Raw genomic sequence first — 21,455 nt, 5'->3', positions numbered from 1 at the left:
TATTTTTTTTATTGAGAAATAAAAAGAGATATAATAAGCTGAGACGCGCCATTAATCCAAATTTTACAGAAATATCTCGCGCGAAAATTATATTAAAAAAACATATGAATAAATCGAAATTTTACTATATTGTATTTTTTTAAATATCAATAAGGATCATTTATTTCAATAAACACATATCGTGACAGAACTACTAGTAATATTATTCCTCTGAAGCAAAGATAAATCTACTCATAAAAAATTGTACACAACACACCAGCGTATGGCTACCGAAAACTAAACCGACAAGCCATCAATCTTTCGTGTTATGCAACGCATACGTTTGCATTCAAGAGCTGATATCCTGTTCTCGATAAAACGTAATGGTTCGCAAACATCTATAATGCGTTCATATTTTTTTACTTGAGTCCTCCAAAGACGGATTGTATATAAACATTATCACCGTTACATCAATAATCCACTTTGTATATGCCACATTTATTTTGCATAAAACAATAATATAAGAAAACTATTAACAAATATCAATAAACTTGAAAGAATTAACAAGTGTATAAGAATCAATTATGATATATCTTGCATCTGTTTATTTATTACAACGAAAACGATGATGGAAATTCCTCACTCAAAATCAAAACATCAATCTAAATTACTACAAGTTCCGTTCATTCGGGCGGATTAACTTCGAAATATAATCGAGACAATCCTCGATACGAAAACGCAAGACTACTCCGACATCTAAGAGGATTCGGTTATCTCCGGAGATCGCTTTCTCGGTGGGCGTCGTTACCGCAATTGTAATCGAGAAACGCTTTATGCTTTCCGTAGAATGTCGCCCGAAATTGTCCACTGCGGTTCACGAGAAGCCTCGTAAAAAAGACGTCGACCTTTCGATACTGCTTGTTTTGTTTTTTTCTCTTTTCCTCCACATACGTCCGTCTGTCTGTCTGTCTGTCTGTCGCGAATATTCTTGTTATCGAAAATGCGTACCAGACACGTACCGCGCGGAAACCGCGTCCGTAAATCCTTCGGTTTGCAATGAGTTTAACAGCTTGCACGTTGCCCGCCGAAAAAAATCTTGGACGAGTTCGTTCGTCGTAAATGCTGACATCGGACGATTTGTTACGTTTTCATATGACGCAAAGAAGCGCAAAAGTTTTATTCTCTTGCGTGCGTAATGGTTCGCAAGCGTAAATACGAACGTATTTATTATTATTACTAACTCTAATATATTCTTATGTAAAAATTTTAATTAAAATTTAAAAATAAGGAATATTATTTTCTGAAACAGTAAAAGTCCTGTGACGTTTTTTTTAGGATATAATTTTCGCTGATGATACGAATGCTGGAGGTACGTGAGGAGAGAAATGACATTTTTTACAGCTTACTCTTATTTACCGGAATACGCCTTAATTACGCCCGCACCTATACTCGACGGTCGCGAGCGCCGCTGCAATTATCACGTAATTGTTTTTAAACTAATTGTACGCGCGTGCATTCAAACCATTTCGCACAACCTAATCGAGTTTGCAAACAAAATTTAATTCTTTCGCGCACATTGCCAGCGCCAATTTGTTGGTAATCATCATCACTATCCGCTATGATACTTCTACATCTACAAATAATGCTTTATATAACCGAAATTCCGCCATCTCGATATTTTCTGCACTCGTCTTCATATATTTTTCTTGACAACTGCGTTCGCGTTAGCCATGAGTTTTTAGCAACACTGTTCCGAAATGATCTGTTTCCTCGCGAGGTTAATGAGAATTTATTAGTGGCTCGGAAATATATCCGTCGGTGACACGATGTTGCGTAGAGGTTGATTTCTGCCATAGAGACATGTTTATTCAAAGTGTGTTTAAAATAAATTGTTCGTGGGTGTTAAGTGAGAGAGAAAAAGGGAAAGCGGAAGAGGAGAGAGAAAAAAACCATTGAATCTCTTACAATGTTTGAGTGACACTTTGAGGGCTCTCGCCGAAGGAATTTAATGAACCATTTAAAAGTACGAAAATGTTCAGTAACGCGATATAATATCAAACTTGTTCTAAATTTAAAGATTTCACTGCTTAATAATTGTCACAGATTCCAAGCGTTATCGACTTTTATCGCAGTGACAAATCACATCTATATAAATACATTATATTTAGATAACCCAGAAGGCTCTTCATAATCAAAATTATATGTTACATAACATTCAGAAATAGAAACAAATTTTTCTACTAGGCGAAAAATATAAAACATATACAATGTCTAAAGAAGATTATCTCTCTGCAAAAAAATGCTTTAATTTTAAAAAAATTAACGCATTAAATAATAAATAAATGTTAATGCGTAAAATAGATCTTGAAAAATGTTAGCTGATTTAGTCGATTATTCAAGTATAGTATTTTGTAGTATTAGTATAGTATTGGAAAAAGCATACCAAGAACGACAAACGCGTTTCTTATCTCGATGGACTACAATATTGCAGTCACGTACGAGGATCTAATTTTCTACCGACGGCTACGAAGTGAGCTTTCGTAGGAAATTGAGCATTCATCTCATTGCATTCTTCGATAAAATTCAATTATCTCAATCGATCTCATATATGATCGATCATAAGCTTTTATAGTTACAAAAAATATTCCTAATTGAAAAGAACTTATTATATATTGAATAACATTAGCTCAATGTTCAAATTAATTAAGTATTATTATTAATCAAAACCCATCATTAAAAAAAAATTCTACTAAAAAGTGATATCAATATACAAATATAACTGAAATATTTGTTAATTTTATAAATATACATAATTCTTAATATTTCGCAAATTGACCCGTTTAAGTAAATTAAGTTTATTATGATTAATAAAATTTCAATAATTGAGATTGATATAAACAACGGAATATGAAAATAATTACTATAATAAATATAGAAACAAATGCAATTATATAACTCATAGTATTCTCGCTATATAGCAGTGTGGGGATACTATATTTAACATAGTCCGCTAAATTGATGAAGTGTGAAAGTAAAATCGAACGCGACCTGACAGTTGACAATGAAAATATCAACTCGACAAGTGTGAACGCAACAAGTCGATTACGATATTTGTCCCGGTTCAGAATACTGTATGAGTTCTTACACATATAAATCACACACGTATAATGAAATCGCCGCTCTAAACAAGTTTAAACGAGAAAATAAACATTATAATTTGATGTTGTTAAAATATTTGCGTGCGACAATTTACATCAATTTATATAAGAAAACATTTATATATATATTTAATATTAAAAATATCAAGCAATGATTTTTTGCACAGAAAGGATATCTTTCGAAGATCCCAACGGGCTCTAGCCCTCTTCGTCATTGGGTGAATAAATCCGAATCCTCTGTCAGAGACATCGCCTGTTCTACAAAGAAAGGGAGCCAAAATCCTATACTAGAAAAACCTTCTCATGGGTGTAACGATATGCGTATAAAAAGAGACAGAGCTTCACTATCATCCTGTCATCGACAGAAATTGAATACTTGTCATGCCAGAACCAACGCTTTCCACATTTCAAAAGTGATTATAAAATTAGGTCGCCGTATTTCACATCGCATGCAGAACTAGGAGAATCAAAATCAAAATCATACATTCCACGTATTGTAAATTGTTTTGCTTATCCCGTATCATGTTGCGACTTTGTCGTATGTTACGGTAAAATTATTTTGCAGCAATTTGTATCAAATAATAATATTTTTCGAACACATGTATTATGTACTCGGCTACCAACTAACAACATACGCGCGTTTATCTGGATCAGATAACCATGTCCTAATTGTAAGAGAAATCTCAAGAGAACTGCTTTGCCGGCTATGGATTTGTATCTCATGATCCGCAACCATTTGCTGGAAACTCCAGACTCTAGCCCGAAACGCTACGGTTATATTAAAGAAAAGCTTGAGAACGGCTATCCTGATATTTTTCTTGAGACACCTATTGATTTCTATTCAGTACTGCTCTATCTGTACCTTCATTTTAAAATTAAAACTACATACCGATTTAAATATAATTAAAATTAAGTCTGTTTGCACAATACTCGGTGTCTCAGATTTGTTGTAGTTATTTATTTATGAATATCGCCCATTTGGAATATATTTAATTTCAAAAGTTCAAAAATTAAAAAATTATTATAGTTCATTCATTCAAACGTAAAATTTAGGAAATGCATAATAATGTATATACATATATGAGTCAAACGCAGTTGAGAGAATAATTTAAATATTATTTAACAAATATTTCGCGTTTATCTGTCTATTTTTTTATTAATATTCTTTATTAATAATTTGTGAATAATTAACATAAAATATCTTAGAGATTGGCATTTTTTCAATTTTTATTAAAAATAAAGTTCAAAAAATGAAAAAATTAATATTATATCAATTAATGGAGATTCAAATATATTTCTGAGTATATTAAAATAATCTCTCAACGATCATGTCCATTGCATAAATAAACAATTAATATTTCATAAGTAATAAATAATCAGTAAATGATACATTACCTTAAATTGTTTTGCCGAAGCCCGATGTCCCCTGGACCTCCTCCTCCTCTCAGTTGGTCATCGACGGCTGCTCTTCCATGGCATTCACTCGCGAAAATACGATCGCGCGGAGTTTTGTACGACAACGCGAACTTTGTCATATCATGACAAAGAAAAAACTCGAGAAAAGAAATCGCACGGAGCTAAAATCCGTTCGACATTCACGGTGCAGGCGAGCAAACGACAGAAGAAAATCTGCGCAGTTATTTCGCATGCCACTTGCTGTGATTATGCTAAATCCAAATACTTTCGTAAGTTTCCATGCTTTCAGAATATGAAAAATGAAATATATCTGCGTTTTAAAGTGTTTAGCGTATTTGAATATTGTATATAAATATAACAAATAAATAAAACGCAACAAAGTTGCGTTATCTTAAGATAACTGAAAATTATGGAAATATATTTCGCGAATCTGAATCATAAATTGTCGAAAGCTAATTAGTCGCGTGAAAACAGCAATTATTCGTCCGGAAGAATATTTTAACACTTCTCGCAATCGCGAATTGAGTTGTAATAATAACACGAAACGATTCTCGCTACCGTCTATCTTGCGTAAACGCCGCCGTGCGAATGATAAACAGCGCGCGTACACCGCGCACATCGCGGCGTAGGTCACCAAATCATAACAATCACCGACGTCACGAAATACCACGAAATTCCATGAAATACTTCGTGAAATTTTTCTGTTGTCATGACAAAATTCTCGTTAATACATAATATATAGCGTGATCGTATTTTTGCAAATGAGTGCCATGAAAAAGCAGTCGGCAACAAATTGAGAGGAAGAAGAGATCTAGAGGAGGCATCACGCGGGCTTCAGCAGAGCAATTTAGGATAAATAATTTATCATTTATTTATTATGTTACTTATAAAATATTGTCTACCTCTGCAGTAATCACGTAGCATTCCGCATTTGTGTAATACATCCTTGTAGCGAAAGTAGAGACTCGATATTGTAAGAAATATGTAGTAAATAAATATTTATAAAATTTAATAACATTATACACATATATATATATATATATATATATATATATATATATATATTTTTTTTTTTTTGTCCGAATCCTAGTTAATAAAGTCAAGACAAGATGACGTATTGAATCCGGTGGTCAAATAGATTAAATTATTGATTAATCATTGGATTTACCTTAAAATGACCACTACTTATCGCAGTTCGTCAGCTGTTTGTTCATCGTAATTCTTCCGCGTGATCTATACGATTCTTTATACTACAAGACTCAATCAATGTGAACGAGGATAGACTGCCTGGAAGGACCGTTGTATAAATATATAGACAGATACAAACATCCTAGAAGAGCTGCGACGACTTTGGGCTCGTTTCATTCCCTTATGGTATTAGTGCCATCGTCCCAAAATACAGACCGCTCTTAATCTTGCGGTTTATCTATCTCGTAAATCTATCTACGATCTTACCAATGAAGCTTATCAATGAAGCTACTTGTTTGCACAATGAAGTTGTTTTTCCCTCTTCTCTAAAAAAGCAAGAATGTAACAATTAACAATTTTACTGCTGTGAAAAAAGTCTTAAACCAAATATTATCCAAACTTTTCTACTCTAAAAATTAATATCACACTTTAAAATTAAGACAAAATGTCTTTCATAATATCAGCTTTACCCTTCTGTAATTTTATTCTTATAAATTAACATAATTTATTGAAATAATATTTAGATATTAGATGCTTCTTCTGACGAAACTCTCGAAACGAGATCAAACATTTTCGTAATTACTGGCCTCCCCTTGTCCGGATATACCACGTGTCTTAAAGAACCACGTGTCTTAAAGAGAGTATCGACGTTTTAGCTGGCTACACGCGTTGATCGACAAAGGAGTTTAGCGAACAAACAACGAAAACTCATAAGCTGCTCGCTACTTCAACTATTTCCTTCTCCTTTTACGCAGTAGAGAATAGTGCTTAACGACTCGGTAGCAATCCAACTGACTGACTCATGTTCTTTCTCTCAAGAATTACGACCACCCTTTGCGATTTTCCTACCCATTCTCTCTGTCCGTTTCTGACTATTTATCTTCCTATTTTGCGACAAATGTCTATCCGCTCTGCCTGATCTTCACCTTCGATTTTTCTTTGCTTGGATAAAATTCGAACGTGATAAAATTGTATGATAAATATGTACATTTTACAATTGTTTTCTTCTGATCGATAATAATTTATTCGTATTCCATCTTATATGCGGTAGAGAATTTATAATTGAAATCCGAAATAATCAGAAATGATAAAAAACTAATATGAGGTTAGAAACTAAATCTGATTCGGATTCAATTTTCCGAGATAGAATGTATCGCGTGGATGCGTATAATCCCTCTCGCCTGAAATCGGAAACGTCAATCGCAATTTTCGAGAATCTCGGAGCTTTCACACGGAAAGTTAAAAGCGGATTACTATAGACTTGGCTTACCGTAGTCGAGATCGTACGACTTATCCAAGTTCACTACCACTTATTCTCCTCAAAAACCTTGACATTGAGACTTTCTCGTCGTACTGTGCCCATCCACGAGTTACTCTTCCCACAATTGCAAAAGACTATTAATGTTACCGCCTTAACTTATTCAACTAAGCGAATTAAGAAAGAAAAGAATGAAAAGACTGTCATTTGGACTAAGACTTATTATCACAATGACATTTAGCGATTCGATCATTAATATTTTCGTCTTTGTACTCTTTCGTCGCCATCGTCCCTATAATTCAGCCGCGCAAGATAACAATAATACTCCGAATACGTGCAGGGAGAAGAGTTTAATGGATTATTAACCCTTCGTCGCTTACTTTGTTTTGCTGTCTCAATATGGCATTCTTATGCACAGTCATGCGACATTGTATATCACTTCATTACTTCTTGCTTAAATTTTCCTGTCTTTTGACTTTTTAGAAAAAATATCGTTACATATTGTTTTGTTTCTCAAATTTTAATTAGTAATGAATCACTTATTAAGTAAATAAATAAGTATAAAAAAATTTCTATAATATATTGTATAACAAAAATATTCATGAAGTTTTATATTTCATAAACTGTTACTTTTTGCTAATATTGAAGTTTAAAAATCGAAATTGTGCTCTGCACAATCGTATCCGCTCAGTTCTTTAAAAAAATTAAATATTTATATATCTATCACGTTTGAATGTGTGAAAAAGAACAACTGAGAAATGGAAATTATCAAAAGATAATTTTAAACCTTTCTTAATCTTACAACGAAATATAGCTTTACAGCTATTTTTAGTTGTTCGGCAAAATTCTCAAACTTTATCAAGATTGAAAGAAGAAAATTTGAATGAAATCTTTATTAATGCAATATATGAAATAATGGCTTGACATGTATATGATGCAACTGCAGTAATATTTATTTAACAACTATGCTGAAATATTGATACAACAGTGAGAGAGAAGGCCTTAGTTTACGTGATCGATGGCTCGTCCGTATCAGAAATCAAATCAAATGAATACTATAAAATCTCGAGTTTTTTAGGACTCGAGCACACGCTCATAGAGAAATCAACGATCTATAAAAACGAACGATTTCGCCTTTTGGACACAGCGATAAAATCACGATTCGTGTTACTACCGTCGCCTAAAGTATTCGGGGGTTTTATGCTCAAATCATGAAGGGACTCGGCATAATTTGATCTCGTTGAAATGTGCGAGAATAAGAATACTAAGGCTCGAAACGAAAGATATATTTTGCACAACAACGTGATTAATCGCCCCATTTCTCAAGGAGGAAACGTTTAAGACGACGAAATCTCGTCGCGACGCGTGCGGGATTTATAATGGCCCGTGATTCGACAGCTGCACGTGCTTCCGCGATAAAAATAGACGTCGTTGTCGACGCCGTTTTACCGACGTTGAGAACGATATGCGAGAGTGCACACATGATATTCATGTACTTTGATTGATAACACTAATTTTTTATTTAGTATTTATTATTTAGTTTTAATGTATTACGCTGTGTTGTGCGAATGTAAGCAAATATCGTCGAACATCGCTCCTAGCGTGTTTTCTCGTCTTGACAGAAATGCCGGAATAGGGTTGATTTATAGTATTTTGCTTACAGATCACATCATTCGGCACTTTAAGAAAAGGACGACTGGCCAAAACATTACACGCAAAAGTGCGTTTAAAGTATGTCGTAGTTGACAATAGAATCGTAATAAAATTCATCAATTTATCATTATTTGACAGTGTACATTATTATTTAAATATAATTTCCATTTAAACGCATCTCGTTTGAGTAAAATCAATAATCAGAATATAATAACTTTGTAAAATATTTGATTAGAACATTAAATCAATTATCGTTACGATATTATTGGCACATAAAAAGACTCGTTATATCCGACTCTGAACTACATGCCATAAAAAGCGTAGAGAGAACACAATGTACAGTGTCGTGACTGAAGAAATTGCCGCGATCTTTCGGGTGATTGACGCCTATCCAGACATGCAGCAAAAGGTGCCCGTGAAACTTTTTCCTAACGTCGCGTTTATTTTACGACTTTTGCCATGGCGATGATAGCCTCTTCCGCACCGATTTATCGCAACACTTGAGTTACTGCGTTTGAAATACTTTTTCACTTGTGATTTTACGGTTCTTTTGTCAATTTCTATATATTAAAAAAATGCAAACAAAAAATAAAGGAACCATAATATTTAGATATTATTTTTTATAATTCGCATAACAGTTTGAATTTTGTACTGATATCGACAAATTTTAAAAATATATTTTTCGGTAGAATTAATTTTGAATAAAGATACTGAAATACCAATAAATATTGAATAACAAAAGTGAAAATAAATGATTGTTAAAAAGTATTTCTGTTTTCACAGCATGAACAAACGCGTAAATACAAGATATATACATATTAAAATTCTTTTATTAACATTATTCGTTAAGCAATAATTTTCTATTTTACAAAATAGATCGCCGAACGACATAATTTCGCAGATTACGCGGTGAGAGTAAAGTTATAGAGAGCTCGAAACCCATATTTTGGCAAAATAAATGGCAAATAATTTCAGGGTAAACAAAACGATATGTGTATCGATTAAATGTATCCCGCTTTGTAATCAGCGCGCGACTTATGGTTAATGCTACCCGTGGTCATCCATGTTTTGCATAATTCACAGAAGCGTCGATGCATGTTTTAAACCGCTCGATTACATAGTGATCGCATCGCAGAGTAACATGATTGTAACGGGATGATATTGTGAATCGATGCTCTGGTCAATGATACATCTTGACTGCTCGATTATCATATGAATGAATATTTCGTACACACGAAAGTCTGTCATCAAGATCAATGTCAGAGAGATAAAATTTTTAATTTTATAGCATTCGTCGAGTTTTTATGCATTTCAAGCTGCGCTTAATTTCCTTCTTTTCATATATGTATATCCCGTTTCTGAAAACCATTAGGTAAAATAAAAAAAATTGCAACTCAATCGCAATCCTGTGCTAGAAATTCGTAAGAATTAACAAATTACTTTACTTATTATTACAATTTTTGTAATATTAATCATTATTTCATAATATTTATTTGCGCAAAAATAAAGTCTTTACTCGAGCTATTATTTCTACATCGCTATTCACTATTATTTCACAAGACTGTTCTAGCCAGAAACCAAGACGAAAAGCTTCTTTTTCCCGATTTCAGTAGGCTAATTTTGTTTTGTAATCTATTGTTATTTCTTCTCTATGAGGGGACGCGGTGATTTAACTCCGTTGAAACGTATTACGTTTCAGACATATAACAATGATAAAACTACGTCGCTCGCTAGCAAACAACATCGTTACAGAGGCAGCAGGGTTTCATCTTACTCCACGGTTAGTCCCGTCGCGAACCCGTTGCCACTAAAGCACGTGGCGAGTCCAGGGGAACGAGAGGATTGGTTCGTTCGCTTCTCCTACGCAAGCTCGGCTCGCGAAGCGCGCATCTCTTCTGATCTACCTCGCCGAATCCAGTCGGCGTTTGGCAACGCGTCTCTCATCTGGCGCTTCGACGACCCCTCGGGATTCGCGATTCGCGAACGAACGAATAAATTATCACTAATTGTTGACCGAAAATTCGATGTGAATCCGCTGTGCGTCGCTCATCATAATTCAATACAATTATAATATTGATAAAAAATTGTCATCGATAAAAAATTATGCATAAAATTGAAGGAATCTTCAATCATCGTGTCCGATAGTCAAATATAATTCGATTTCTGGTGAGAATAGGGTGCAGTAATTAAGCGATAAAATTTCGATAGTGTAAAAATCTTAAATTGGTGAAGCAGTAGAGGAAGTCGTTACTTCGAAACGACTTCAGTAACGTGATCGTACCGGATGTCACGCTCATTTTAGGTATCATTATTTCGACGAGATTCCACAACACGTAGCACCGTTGACCCCCTTTGCGTTGAAACTGGCCGTATGGCTATATTTTTAACGTGGCAACGTTACCGGCACGCAAATTATGGTCGAGTTTCCTTTGTTTTACGTCGGCGGGAAGTTACGTTAAATCTTTGCGATTGTACATGGATGATTTAAGTAGGAATATAAATAGAGAATTTCTACCCTCTAAACACATATTGCTCAAAATTATTTTTTAATTCATATATTAAATATTAATTTATTATTAGTTTTATTAATATAAATTTATAGGTATATAATTAGTTTATAACTTAAAATTAAAAACAACATTAAAAAAAATCAAGAAATGTTTTAAAAAATAATTTTTTAGAAAATGTTTATTTCAAAAACGTATACGAACGTATAAAATTAATAAACTCGAGTTTAACTGAATCAAGTGTGTCCGCTAATTATCTCATGCATTAACATACCACAGAATAAATAAATTTTTATGCAAAATAAAGCGTAACCGCGTTCCAAAATTCAGTTCTTCTGTCAAATAAGGGAAACGTCGAAATGGCAAAATTTTATGACTCAAAAAAACTAGTTCGAAATATTCTGCCACGCATGGTGCGGCAAATCTTCTCGAATACCGAGCGCGGTATTAAATGCAAGATATATGTATGCACGTAAGTCGTCCGAAGCACTGCGAAGTCACGGGTCGTTTGCCCCCGCTCGAAATTACACAATCGCTGAATTAGCAGGACCGGCTGTGTGTTAAAAGCGCGGCACGCTCCGGCATCTCTCGCTTTCCTTTCCTTTTCTTTCTCATTTCCTTCTTTCCTTCCTTCCTGATTCCCTTCTCAGTTACGACAGGATTCGTATCCGCCTCTCGCTTACCGCTTTGCAACCGCTCCCTTTGCAGACTCTGTTTGCCTAGCTTTTAGCATAATGCACTTACACGCGTATGTAAACGCCAAACATGCTACGGACGCCACTTTGACGACAAAACCCACGACAAAAAATGTGCATTATCTCACGGACCCCCAATAGACTTTGATTTCAACTTTATCAGTCTTTTACTGTCTCCTATAATCGCTCTTTTACCATTTTTGTATAAAAAATCGCGAATTGTAATATGAATCAAGCGAGATTCAAACTTAACCAGTGACAAAAATCCAATAAGTAAACAATATATTCATTTGCAAAAAATATCGACGAAGACTTTTTTTATTCATTTTGTTTCATTCATTTTGAAACGGATATTTTATTATAATCGCAATTTTATTGAGGCGTTATTATAAAAAACAAGATAACAAAAGCGTTAAACAAATAAAATAATTGTTATAATCAATAAAAAATTAATAACAAATTGTGACTATCTATTTAATTGCCACAAAACAAAAAATAATAATAACTATTAATCTCATCATTCAAAAATTCATCACTGTTTCATATATAAAGATTATTTTATTTATTCTGTTTGACTCTTATGTATCGTCAACTCATAGAGATTAACAAATAAATAATAAAATAGATAAAAATTAGTATAAAATCCAGATGATGCAAATTTAAAATTAATTTTTTGTTATCTGCAATCAATTGCAATTTTATGTCACAGGAAAAATTCAAATATTCCGTGTTAACTTCGTGCTGCGAATCAAAACGACGATCTGATACTCAATACGGTTTTTAGTGAATAGTGAAATGACTGAAAACGCGTAATTTGTCCATAATAAATGACAATTAAATCGCGAACGACGGCGACGGCAGTCTGTAAACTCGCGCTATAGTGAACGACCAGCGTTTAGTGAGAATGAACATCGTATTAAAGAAGATAGTCGAAGTCATTTGTCGTGATCGATACCAAAGAGTATAAGCATTCTATATCGCGGGATGAAGAACCGAGAGCACAACGGTAAAACTATCGTACAAAGTCCCACTTACGAAGATAGCGGGGTTGCGATTTCCGGCGAACTCGGCGAGCTCGGCGAGCTCGGCGAGCCTTGCTTTTCCGGAGAATGCGAGGGAATAGTGTCCCTTCAAGCGCCAAAAGAAATTGAGGAAGATGCAAATCCTGATCCTAGGTTTGAATATACAAACTATAAACTACTAAATGATTTAGATGGTTTTTCCGCGTCAAAACAAACGAAATAGTATCTCAAATATGCTTTAACTTCACCAGAGCTATCGTTTGAATTAATAAATATATAAATTTCTTTTATAAAGTCCAGATAACAAAATGGTTGAAGAAACTAATAATTTATATAATATTTTAAAACTATTGGATAATATTAATGAGTCCAGAATTTCCAATATGTTTATCTCTTTCAACAATTTCTATTTTTATCTAAATCAAACTAAACGTTATAAAACTATTTATGACAATGGTATTTAATTATTTGTAAATGCCGATTGCGAATCGGACGTGATGCTCGAATCTTATGTATGTTAGGTATGCTGCGCATTGCACTATAAGACAACATTATTATCCCGAAAACGGTTGGGGTTGGGTCATTGTCGTGACGAGTGTCATGGTGCAAGTTCTCACTACGGGAATTCACGGGGCTGTTGGGGCCTGGTTATTGCTCGATGGGACAAAGCGATATCGCCAGACTCTTCTCAACGTAGGTACGTGACACAATAAGTGCGTGAACTTTTGGTAACATTGTTAACAATATTTCTTGTCCCACCCAATTTCGTAAAGGTTAGTTGTTTTATAAATTAAATATCCGATGTACATAACATATCGATATATGTATAAGAATATTGATGTACATAAAATAAGAATTTTATTTCCAATTTGCAGGGCCGCGTTTGTAAAATTTATGCCCAGGGGCTTGTGATCTTCGAGCGCCTCGATCTAGCCTCCCTCCCCCAATAAGTAAACAATAAATAATTAACATTTTGAATATTAATTAAATTTTATCGAAACACACTTAAGAACAAGGAAATTATTAAAAATGAAACATTTTTTTATAAATATATAGAAGCTGCGGCGCGCCTCTAACGCTTCGGCGTCCCAAAAGCCCTTAGGTAAACCTATAAGTAAACAAATTGGCGGTACTGCCAATTTGTCAAAAGGCAATATAGATTGACGCAAATAATCAATATTCTTATAAAACTTAAGATCTAATTATTATTGTAGAATATAAAATAAATGTTTATGTAGAATATTTTTCATATTGTCACTTCTCGATAATATACTTCAAGCATTTTATTGTCAAAAAAATATAAGATTGTATTTTTATTTCTATTTTGATTTTTAATATTCCAAAGCCAACGATGCCAACAGTAACTCTTTACGAACTCATTATCATTATTCACGAAGAATTGCGCATTATTGCCCTCATAAAAGCGAATCTGTCAGGTGCAATTTATTTGCAACACTTTTTGTGTGTTACTACTTTCGAGCTTTAACGAGTTTCGTTGATTTTACAACGCGAGAAAAAGTTTTGAAATTTTGGCGACCCAAGTCGATTCGAGCAACTTAGCGGAAATTCAAAGGGACAAGCGCAAACGAATGGATTGTATTTTCTGGCGAGAATCCCGAACGTTTGAAGAACGGAAAGTGCTCTAATTGATTTGTTCCGTTTGCGGGATTTTTTTTTCTTTATATGCCTGAGATATTTCGTTTGTTACTTTATTAATTCGCGTTAAAGATTGGATTAAATTATTAACCAGCATATTCTCTGATTTATACTTTATATATTTATTTCTTTAATTATTTTACTATATATTGTTTCTAACTTCTAATATACAAAAAGCACTTACAAAGAAAAAATTACGATCAATTTGAATTATTTTAAGCTGAACGCGCGTTTTAGTAAACTGATATAGTTATATGTAAATTATTAAAAAATAATATTACACTCAATTCTCTTAAAAAAAAAATTACGGGTTTATTTCTCCTCTTTCAGGAGAAAATTAGTTTGTTTTTTCCATTAAAAAAAACTAATAAAAACTTGTTTGATTAAATTGTTTGATTTGTTTCATACACTTTTGGGGGAGAATATGAAATATATCTACATTTAAACCAGTCCGCGAAAACTCGAAAACTTTGTAATGAAACGGAGTATACAATTATGCGAAGTATCCAAAGACGAATACAGACGAATGCACACTCGCTTCGAGTCGCCTGCATCACTTCTTAAAAAACTCACGAGAGGATTTTCGCGAATCGAGCTTCCTCATTCTTCGCGAAGACACAAAAGAGGTCGCTAAATAAAACTCCATAAGTCATTGACCCTGATGGCAGCCGCACTTGCTTTCGCCAATTCATTTTCACTGTCATTTCACTCACTCCCCCTTGACGGAGACTATCTTAGGGAGGGAAAGAGTAACTCGCTAGTCCCATGATTCTCGATAAAGAATCCTGACCGAGAAAAGCAACGGAAAGAAAAACACAAGCAGTGACGAAACATAGAGTATTATGCGACGGACGTCCTCTTTGAATTTTACGGAATTATTACGCATATTTTTAGATTTCTACATCTACAAAGTGAGCGTCATAAATTTAACAAAAAATATTTTAATAGGCATAAATGTTAAGTGCTTATTTAAAAATCCGTAAACTTAGAGATTATTTTTTGCAAAATATTTAATTCAGGAAATTAATTCTGCAAGAATAATTCTGAAAACAGATTTCGCGCAATAAAAGCAAAGTATAGCTATCCAACAATCAAATTTCCAAATAAAAAAAAAATAATGATTGCCACGTATCTCTACATATTCGAGTTTTACATATATGTTATCGAGGAGGCAGTCCAATCTGATGGATTTCGCAAAAACTCTTTGCATATAAATCTCTCCAGAACTTTCACGTTCTTTCTCCCTCGTCAACGTCCTAAACGATAATAACGGAAACAGCCTGTGTATACCCCAAGGCGAATCTTGACATATATATCTGTCCCCTCGTGCAGAAGGGAATTCTAAGATAGTCGCAGGCTCTTCGGAATTCCGTCGGCAAACAGAAAGACAGATCCCGTGAAAAGCACCGGCTTAAACAATGTTCCCGCGCAAATAAGTCACCGGCCGGTAGCGAGCGACATTTAACGCGCATCCGTCGTACCGTTACAGTGAGATTAATAACTGCTTTTTTCGCTCGCGGCGCCCGTTTATCACCGTAACCGCCAGGCCGTTACTTACTCCCGTAATAAAGCACACTCGCCACGATTGATGAGGTCGCGCATCGATGCGAACGGTGAAAATTAATTAAATGATTCGGCTTTCCGCGAGGGAAATCACGTTCATCTAATAGCCCGGTGTCGCAATTAAAATGGTCTTTACCGCGATCGAATGTTCGGTGCCTATCGGCGACGGTATTAATTAGCGTCTTAGCGTGAGCGATCGCGCACGCACGTTTGCAATAGAAATTGGAGGGAAATCGGGGTGCTAACTTTACACGCTCGGGAAATTGCGATTCCAGAATGCTTTTATAGCCATAAAATTATTCGAAACTTCAACTACAAATGCCACATACGTGTAATAAAGATAAAGCGGCAAAAATACTTAAAAGTAAATTTAATTGGTCGATAGTTTTCAAGATTTTTTAATAATAAAAAAATAACTTACATGATTTATGTGTAGACCATGCGTAAACCATTGTTATTTGCTCATGGATGTTCGATACTGCTTTGGAGCTAAGTAGATGCGAGAAGCGTTTGCGGCTTTATCCTGAAACCAGACGTGATTTATCGATGAATTTTCATAGTTGCAATAGACGTGCTAAACATGTCGTGGCAAGAATAAGATGAAAAAAGGGGAGAATGAAACATGAGTGCGAAGCGTCGTATTCGTTAGCGCGTCGATGCGTTTCTCAAGGATTCTTTAGATGCCACGATCATAAATCATTTAAGAAACGATGGATGACAATGCGGTAACCTTATTGGCTCCGACTGGCCGGGTATCTGGGGTACAGCAATAGATTACTTAGAAGATACAGCAGTATTGCAAGTCCGTGCAAAGAAATATATAGTCACTAAATATTTAATCCATTTGCGGTGACTGGAAATGTGCTAGACAAAAATTATGGCCCACTATTTATGACAAAGGAAATAGCATGGGGAAAGTAAATGGAATGCAAGAGTAAAAAATACTTTACGAAAGGTACATAATATAAAAAAATGTAGCCGGGTCCGAATATTTGGTGCTTAAAAAATGTCAATTAAGTTTTAAGTCCACGAAATGTCTGTATACTGTATTACTTTGCATAATATGTTACTTTCAAATACTAATAACGGACAATATCGGAAGCAACGAGCTGATCGATGTGGAGAATAAACATTCCTTGCGGTGGCATCGTGAATCGCGGTTTATCCTCGATTTGGTTCCCTACCGTAAAGTATCGATTACGGAGAAGATTTGCGGGATTCTATTGGCAAACGATACACAAGTCGCGAAGTGAATCCGTTTTACTGCCGACATGTCAGCTGGAAATCCGCAAGAAAAATGCATTGCCGCGTATCGCGCGTGGCTCCGGCGTTTCTCGCTGCACGCCGTCCGACGTTCGTCGAACACGCGGGCGTCGGATGGCATGCATCGACTTACAAATAGACTGACGAGCGAAAGAATGAAATGAAACAGATAGTCGCATAGCAGCGACGTGCCAGAGGACAATATGCCAGACGAAATGGGAAACGGGTGCCAGTCGCAGCGTCCTGTTATCTGCGACGCGCAACGAAGATCGAAACCCTTTCGAAATTGCCATGCATGATTTGACATTTATGTTGCGAAGCAGATTGCAAGCGATACGCCACAGAGTCACATCTCCTTCGGGGCCGTCAATCAACGGCACGCCGCTAGCGTTCCAGCAAAAAGTTAATAACAGCTTCGTGAGGAGACTTTCCGCCGTATATTTTTCCACCGCGGAATTAATTCCGCCGCATTGTGCATGAATGTAGAAATAAATGAACACGTCTGCGACATGTATATCTGTACTTCCACAGTGATAAGAATCTGCAACATTGCATTACTGCAGTGCTGAACACAATCGAACAGAATAATTGCACTTTAGTCTCTATTTTTGTTGCAATTATATTCTTTGAGCGATTTTATCGCTCAGTTAAATAAAGTTCGCAATGTCCTCACGATATTTTTTAATTACAGGATGGCTGGGTGCAATGTCGACAAGTGTTGCCCTGCTGGTGTCGCCAGTAACAATAGCGTTTTGCCGAAGAAAAAGCACGAGAGTCACGGCAGTTTTGGGCGGCTTAGTTACCGCACTCGGCTGTCTTTTTACTTCTTTCGCCTCGCAATTTCACCAATTGTTCTTCAGTTACGGCACTGTGGTCGGTGAGTAAGGATTATAATGGTAACAAGACTTCAGAGGATCGCCTTTGCAATCGTAAGCGTTATTTCTCTAGAAACGTTCTACGCTATCGACATGTGTGACCAAAATGCGAATGAAAATTTCAGCGAAACTTTGTTTCGATTACGTATCGAGCAAAGTACACGTGACATCGAAATAAATAAAGCACAAAGAAAGAAAAAAAAAGAAAAAGTTTATACATTTTTTTTTGTTCCGATTATTAGATTAATTGTAATTTAATTTGCTATAGTATTGTGACAACCGATTTTTTATCACGAATAAAACTTTAAAATTCTTAGATAAATGAGATAATTTAATAAGAATAAAATATCAATTTCTTAAATTACTTAATATATAAATATTTGCAATCAATTTTTACTAATAAGATAATGAGATAAATTAATTAAAACATATTATAATTGGCAAAATGATAAAATAATAAACTATGATATGTGATAATACATTAATAATTCGTGAAAAGAAAATATCGTAGTTCGCGGCGCCACTTTGCCAAATGGTTATTATTATAGCTGTGCGTCATCTTTCTTTGTTTTCGCCTATATCTGTTAGCGGTTCCATCCATTTTCGCCCTAACTCTCCCCCTCGTCCGAAACTTTGCCAGGGCCGAATTTCAGCGACAATTTCGAAAGCGCAAAATAGTCAACTAAAGGGACGAAATTGTTATCTGATTTAGAGTTAGGGACGATCGTAACGAATCGAATCATCAATCTTTCTTCCACACAGGAATTGGAGTTGGAATGACACGAGACTGCAGCACTTTGATGGTGGCTCAGTATTTTAAGAGGAAGAGAGAATTGGTCGAAATTTTCATTGTGTCGGGAAGCGGATTGGGTATAGCGGTCATGTCTGCTTTTATAAAAGGCGCAATCACGTAAGTTAAATCATAAACAACGTTAAAAATTTATTTCAGTGAACTCGACGATACGAGCGAACAAGCGAAAACAGAAAATAAAATTTACTAATTAATCTTCCTAAATATTGTATGTTAAATAAAATATTATTTTCAGAAGCATTTTTACTGTTAATAAAGAATAAATAGTAAACTATTTTTCTATGTTTCTGAAAATTGTAAAACAATAGAAAATTTGTAGTTACATCATTATTATTTCCATTAAAAATCGATTTTCTCATGTAAGAACTTTCTTCCTATTGTAATTAATCATCACGGTATGTATATATTAATTAGAACGTTGTCAAGAATTTAACTAAAATTCTCTTAATTACAGCAAAATAGGATGGCGACTCGGTCTTCAAGCTGTTACAGGAGTGGTCTTTCTCACTTTCATTCTCGGTACTTTTTACCGCAGCGCTTCGCTGTATCATCCGCAGAGGAGAGCAATCTTACACTTGAAGAATCAAAAGCGCAAGATAAAGGACAAGAATAAGGTCGACGACAGGCCACCGTTTTTTGATTTCAGCACGCTGAGGAGCAAAACAGTGAGAATCCTCTTGGTGTCCACCGGAATTTCGGCGTTCGGGATCAACACTCCGATATTTTATCTGGTAATGACAAGAAGTGAATTTGGAAACGTGATATCGCGCATGCCACATCTACTTTCTATGCTTATTCGGCGTCCAATAGCAGATTCCGTGAAACAGCGCTTCTCACAGCGCGAGCAGTGACCCGGAATAATATACCAGTGTCTACAAAGTAGCATACGCACGTACAGGATTTCATTAAAATCTTGCAGATTCTATTTGATCTTCCACATATAATTGAAATAAACCACTGTTTTCTTTTTAATAGTTTCAAATATTTCCCATTCTATTCGTAATTCTTTGTCTTTAGAATACCATTTTTCGACCGCAAGTAGTAAACATCAAAACCCGATGCAGCATATTTTAACTTTGGAAAAGCCTGAGAGAAAGGAGCTTTTTTATGCAGGCGCATCAAGCCGAGGAGGAAGGTCTCGGCGATACGGTCGTCCTGCTACAAGCTTATCTCGGACTAGCTTGGACTCTCGGTTGCGTGGCTTTCGGACTTTTGGTCGTTCATCGCAGCGTCGAATGCAGGATAGCCCGCCAATATCTCACGCAAGCGGCTGTCTTTGTGTGCGGACTATGCATCCTCGCTCTCACCGCCGTTCAAGGAAATTACCACGGATACGTCATGTTCGCTTGGATTTACGGTAAAACATCTTTCATCCGTAATAAAAAATGTTTTTTATGGAAAATTCGGAATACGATAAAATCTGTCATTAATTGTTTTTTTTTGGCAACGGCAGGAGTATATTGTTTCCGATATACATAGTGCGATAAATTTATCAACCTCCGAAACTTGCTGCACACTGTTCTCTCTCCGAATTAACGAAAATCTTGAAAAATCAATGATTTAAAGCGCGGAAGTAGTGGAACCAATGTAATAGGGATTTAGCGGCGATTTACCCGTCTTTTCTTTATCTCACGCGATAAAAGACTTGAAGTCTTGTTACGAGCAATAAAAAAAAGACATTGGTTTTTCCGTAGGTATCTTCTGCGGTGGCTATCATTACAGTTTAAAGATGTATACATACGAAAGAGTGAGAGCACGAAACTTCGCCAGAACATGGGGTTTTGTCCAGTGCTCCCAAGCAATACCAATTGCAATCGGGGTGCCGATATCGGGTAATAAAAAAAAAGCTATAACATAGCAATAACGCTCCAACGAGCATAAATATACGATCAGTAACATATATTCGATCACTGATAAAGTATTTTTCTCTCATAAACGAATTTTTTCAAAGATCAAAAAATTCTTCAAAATATTTAAAAACGTATTTTTGCTCTATATATTGAATGACATGGAATATTTTGTAGGATACATAAACGTGGGTTGTGGTGGTAAAGCTGGCTACTACTTCAGCTCCACGTGCGTTCTGGTCGGCAGTTTCACACTCTTTTTCATCGATTTGCATAGAAGAAATTTGTCCAAGCACAAACATACCAGAGCTAATGGCACAAAGCACATATGCGCATCGGACAGCTGTCCTCAACGAAGGAGGCCGTCGTTCAGCCAGGAACCCGAGAACGAAGGACCTCACGTGGCCGCTGCCGGAGCGGCCGGAGCAACAGCCGCGGCGCTCGTCTTGGGAGCCGATCTTACTCCAGCGCAGGGTATATTTCTCTTTCTCGCGTATTATAATTTTATAAGAGAAAGAAAATGTACAGAAAAATTTCTCATTAAAATAAAACATTATAGCGATA

General features: G+C 35.4%; 2 protein-coding genes across 3 annotated transcripts in view; one reads left to right on the top strand and one right to left on the bottom strand.

Annotated features, from left to right (window-relative positions):
• Positions 1 to 5,147, bottom strand: part of Notum (palmitoleoyl-protein carboxylesterase notum) — a 454,423-nt gene extending 449,276 nt beyond the window's left edge. Inside the window, exon 1 of the mRNA XM_067356350.1 lies at positions 4,533 to 5,147. The gene's annotated coding sequence lies outside the window, so the exon portion shown is untranslated. The remainder of the gene's footprint in view (positions 1 to 4,532) is intronic.
• Positions 1 to 21,455, top strand: part of LOC105678100 (uncharacterized) — a 60,005-nt gene that overhangs the window by 35,416 nt on the left and 3,134 nt on the right. For both annotated transcript variants that reach the window (XM_012377141.2, XM_067356337.1), the window contains exons 2-7: positions 18,050 to 18,235; positions 18,996 to 19,143; positions 19,499 to 19,775; positions 20,158 to 20,401; positions 20,739 to 20,876; positions 21,069 to 21,365. In XM_012377141.2, coding sequence (XP_012232564.1) covers positions 18,050 to 18,235; positions 18,996 to 19,143; positions 19,499 to 19,775; positions 20,158 to 20,401; positions 20,739 to 20,876; positions 21,069 to 21,365 — 1,290 coding nt within the window. The remainder of the gene's footprint in view (positions 1 to 18,049; positions 18,236 to 18,995; positions 19,144 to 19,498; positions 19,776 to 20,157; positions 20,402 to 20,738; positions 20,877 to 21,068; positions 21,366 to 21,455) is intronic.

Source organism: Linepithema humile, chromosome 5 (genome assembly GCF_040581485.1).
Source record: "Linepithema humile isolate Giens D197 chromosome 5, Lhum_UNIL_v1.0, whole genome shotgun sequence".
NCBI classification, from domain to species: domain Eukaryota; kingdom Metazoa; phylum Arthropoda; class Insecta; order Hymenoptera; family Formicidae; genus Linepithema; species Linepithema humile.
Note: the sequence above shows the minus strand (reverse complement) of the source record. Positions and strands in the feature narration are given on the sequence as shown.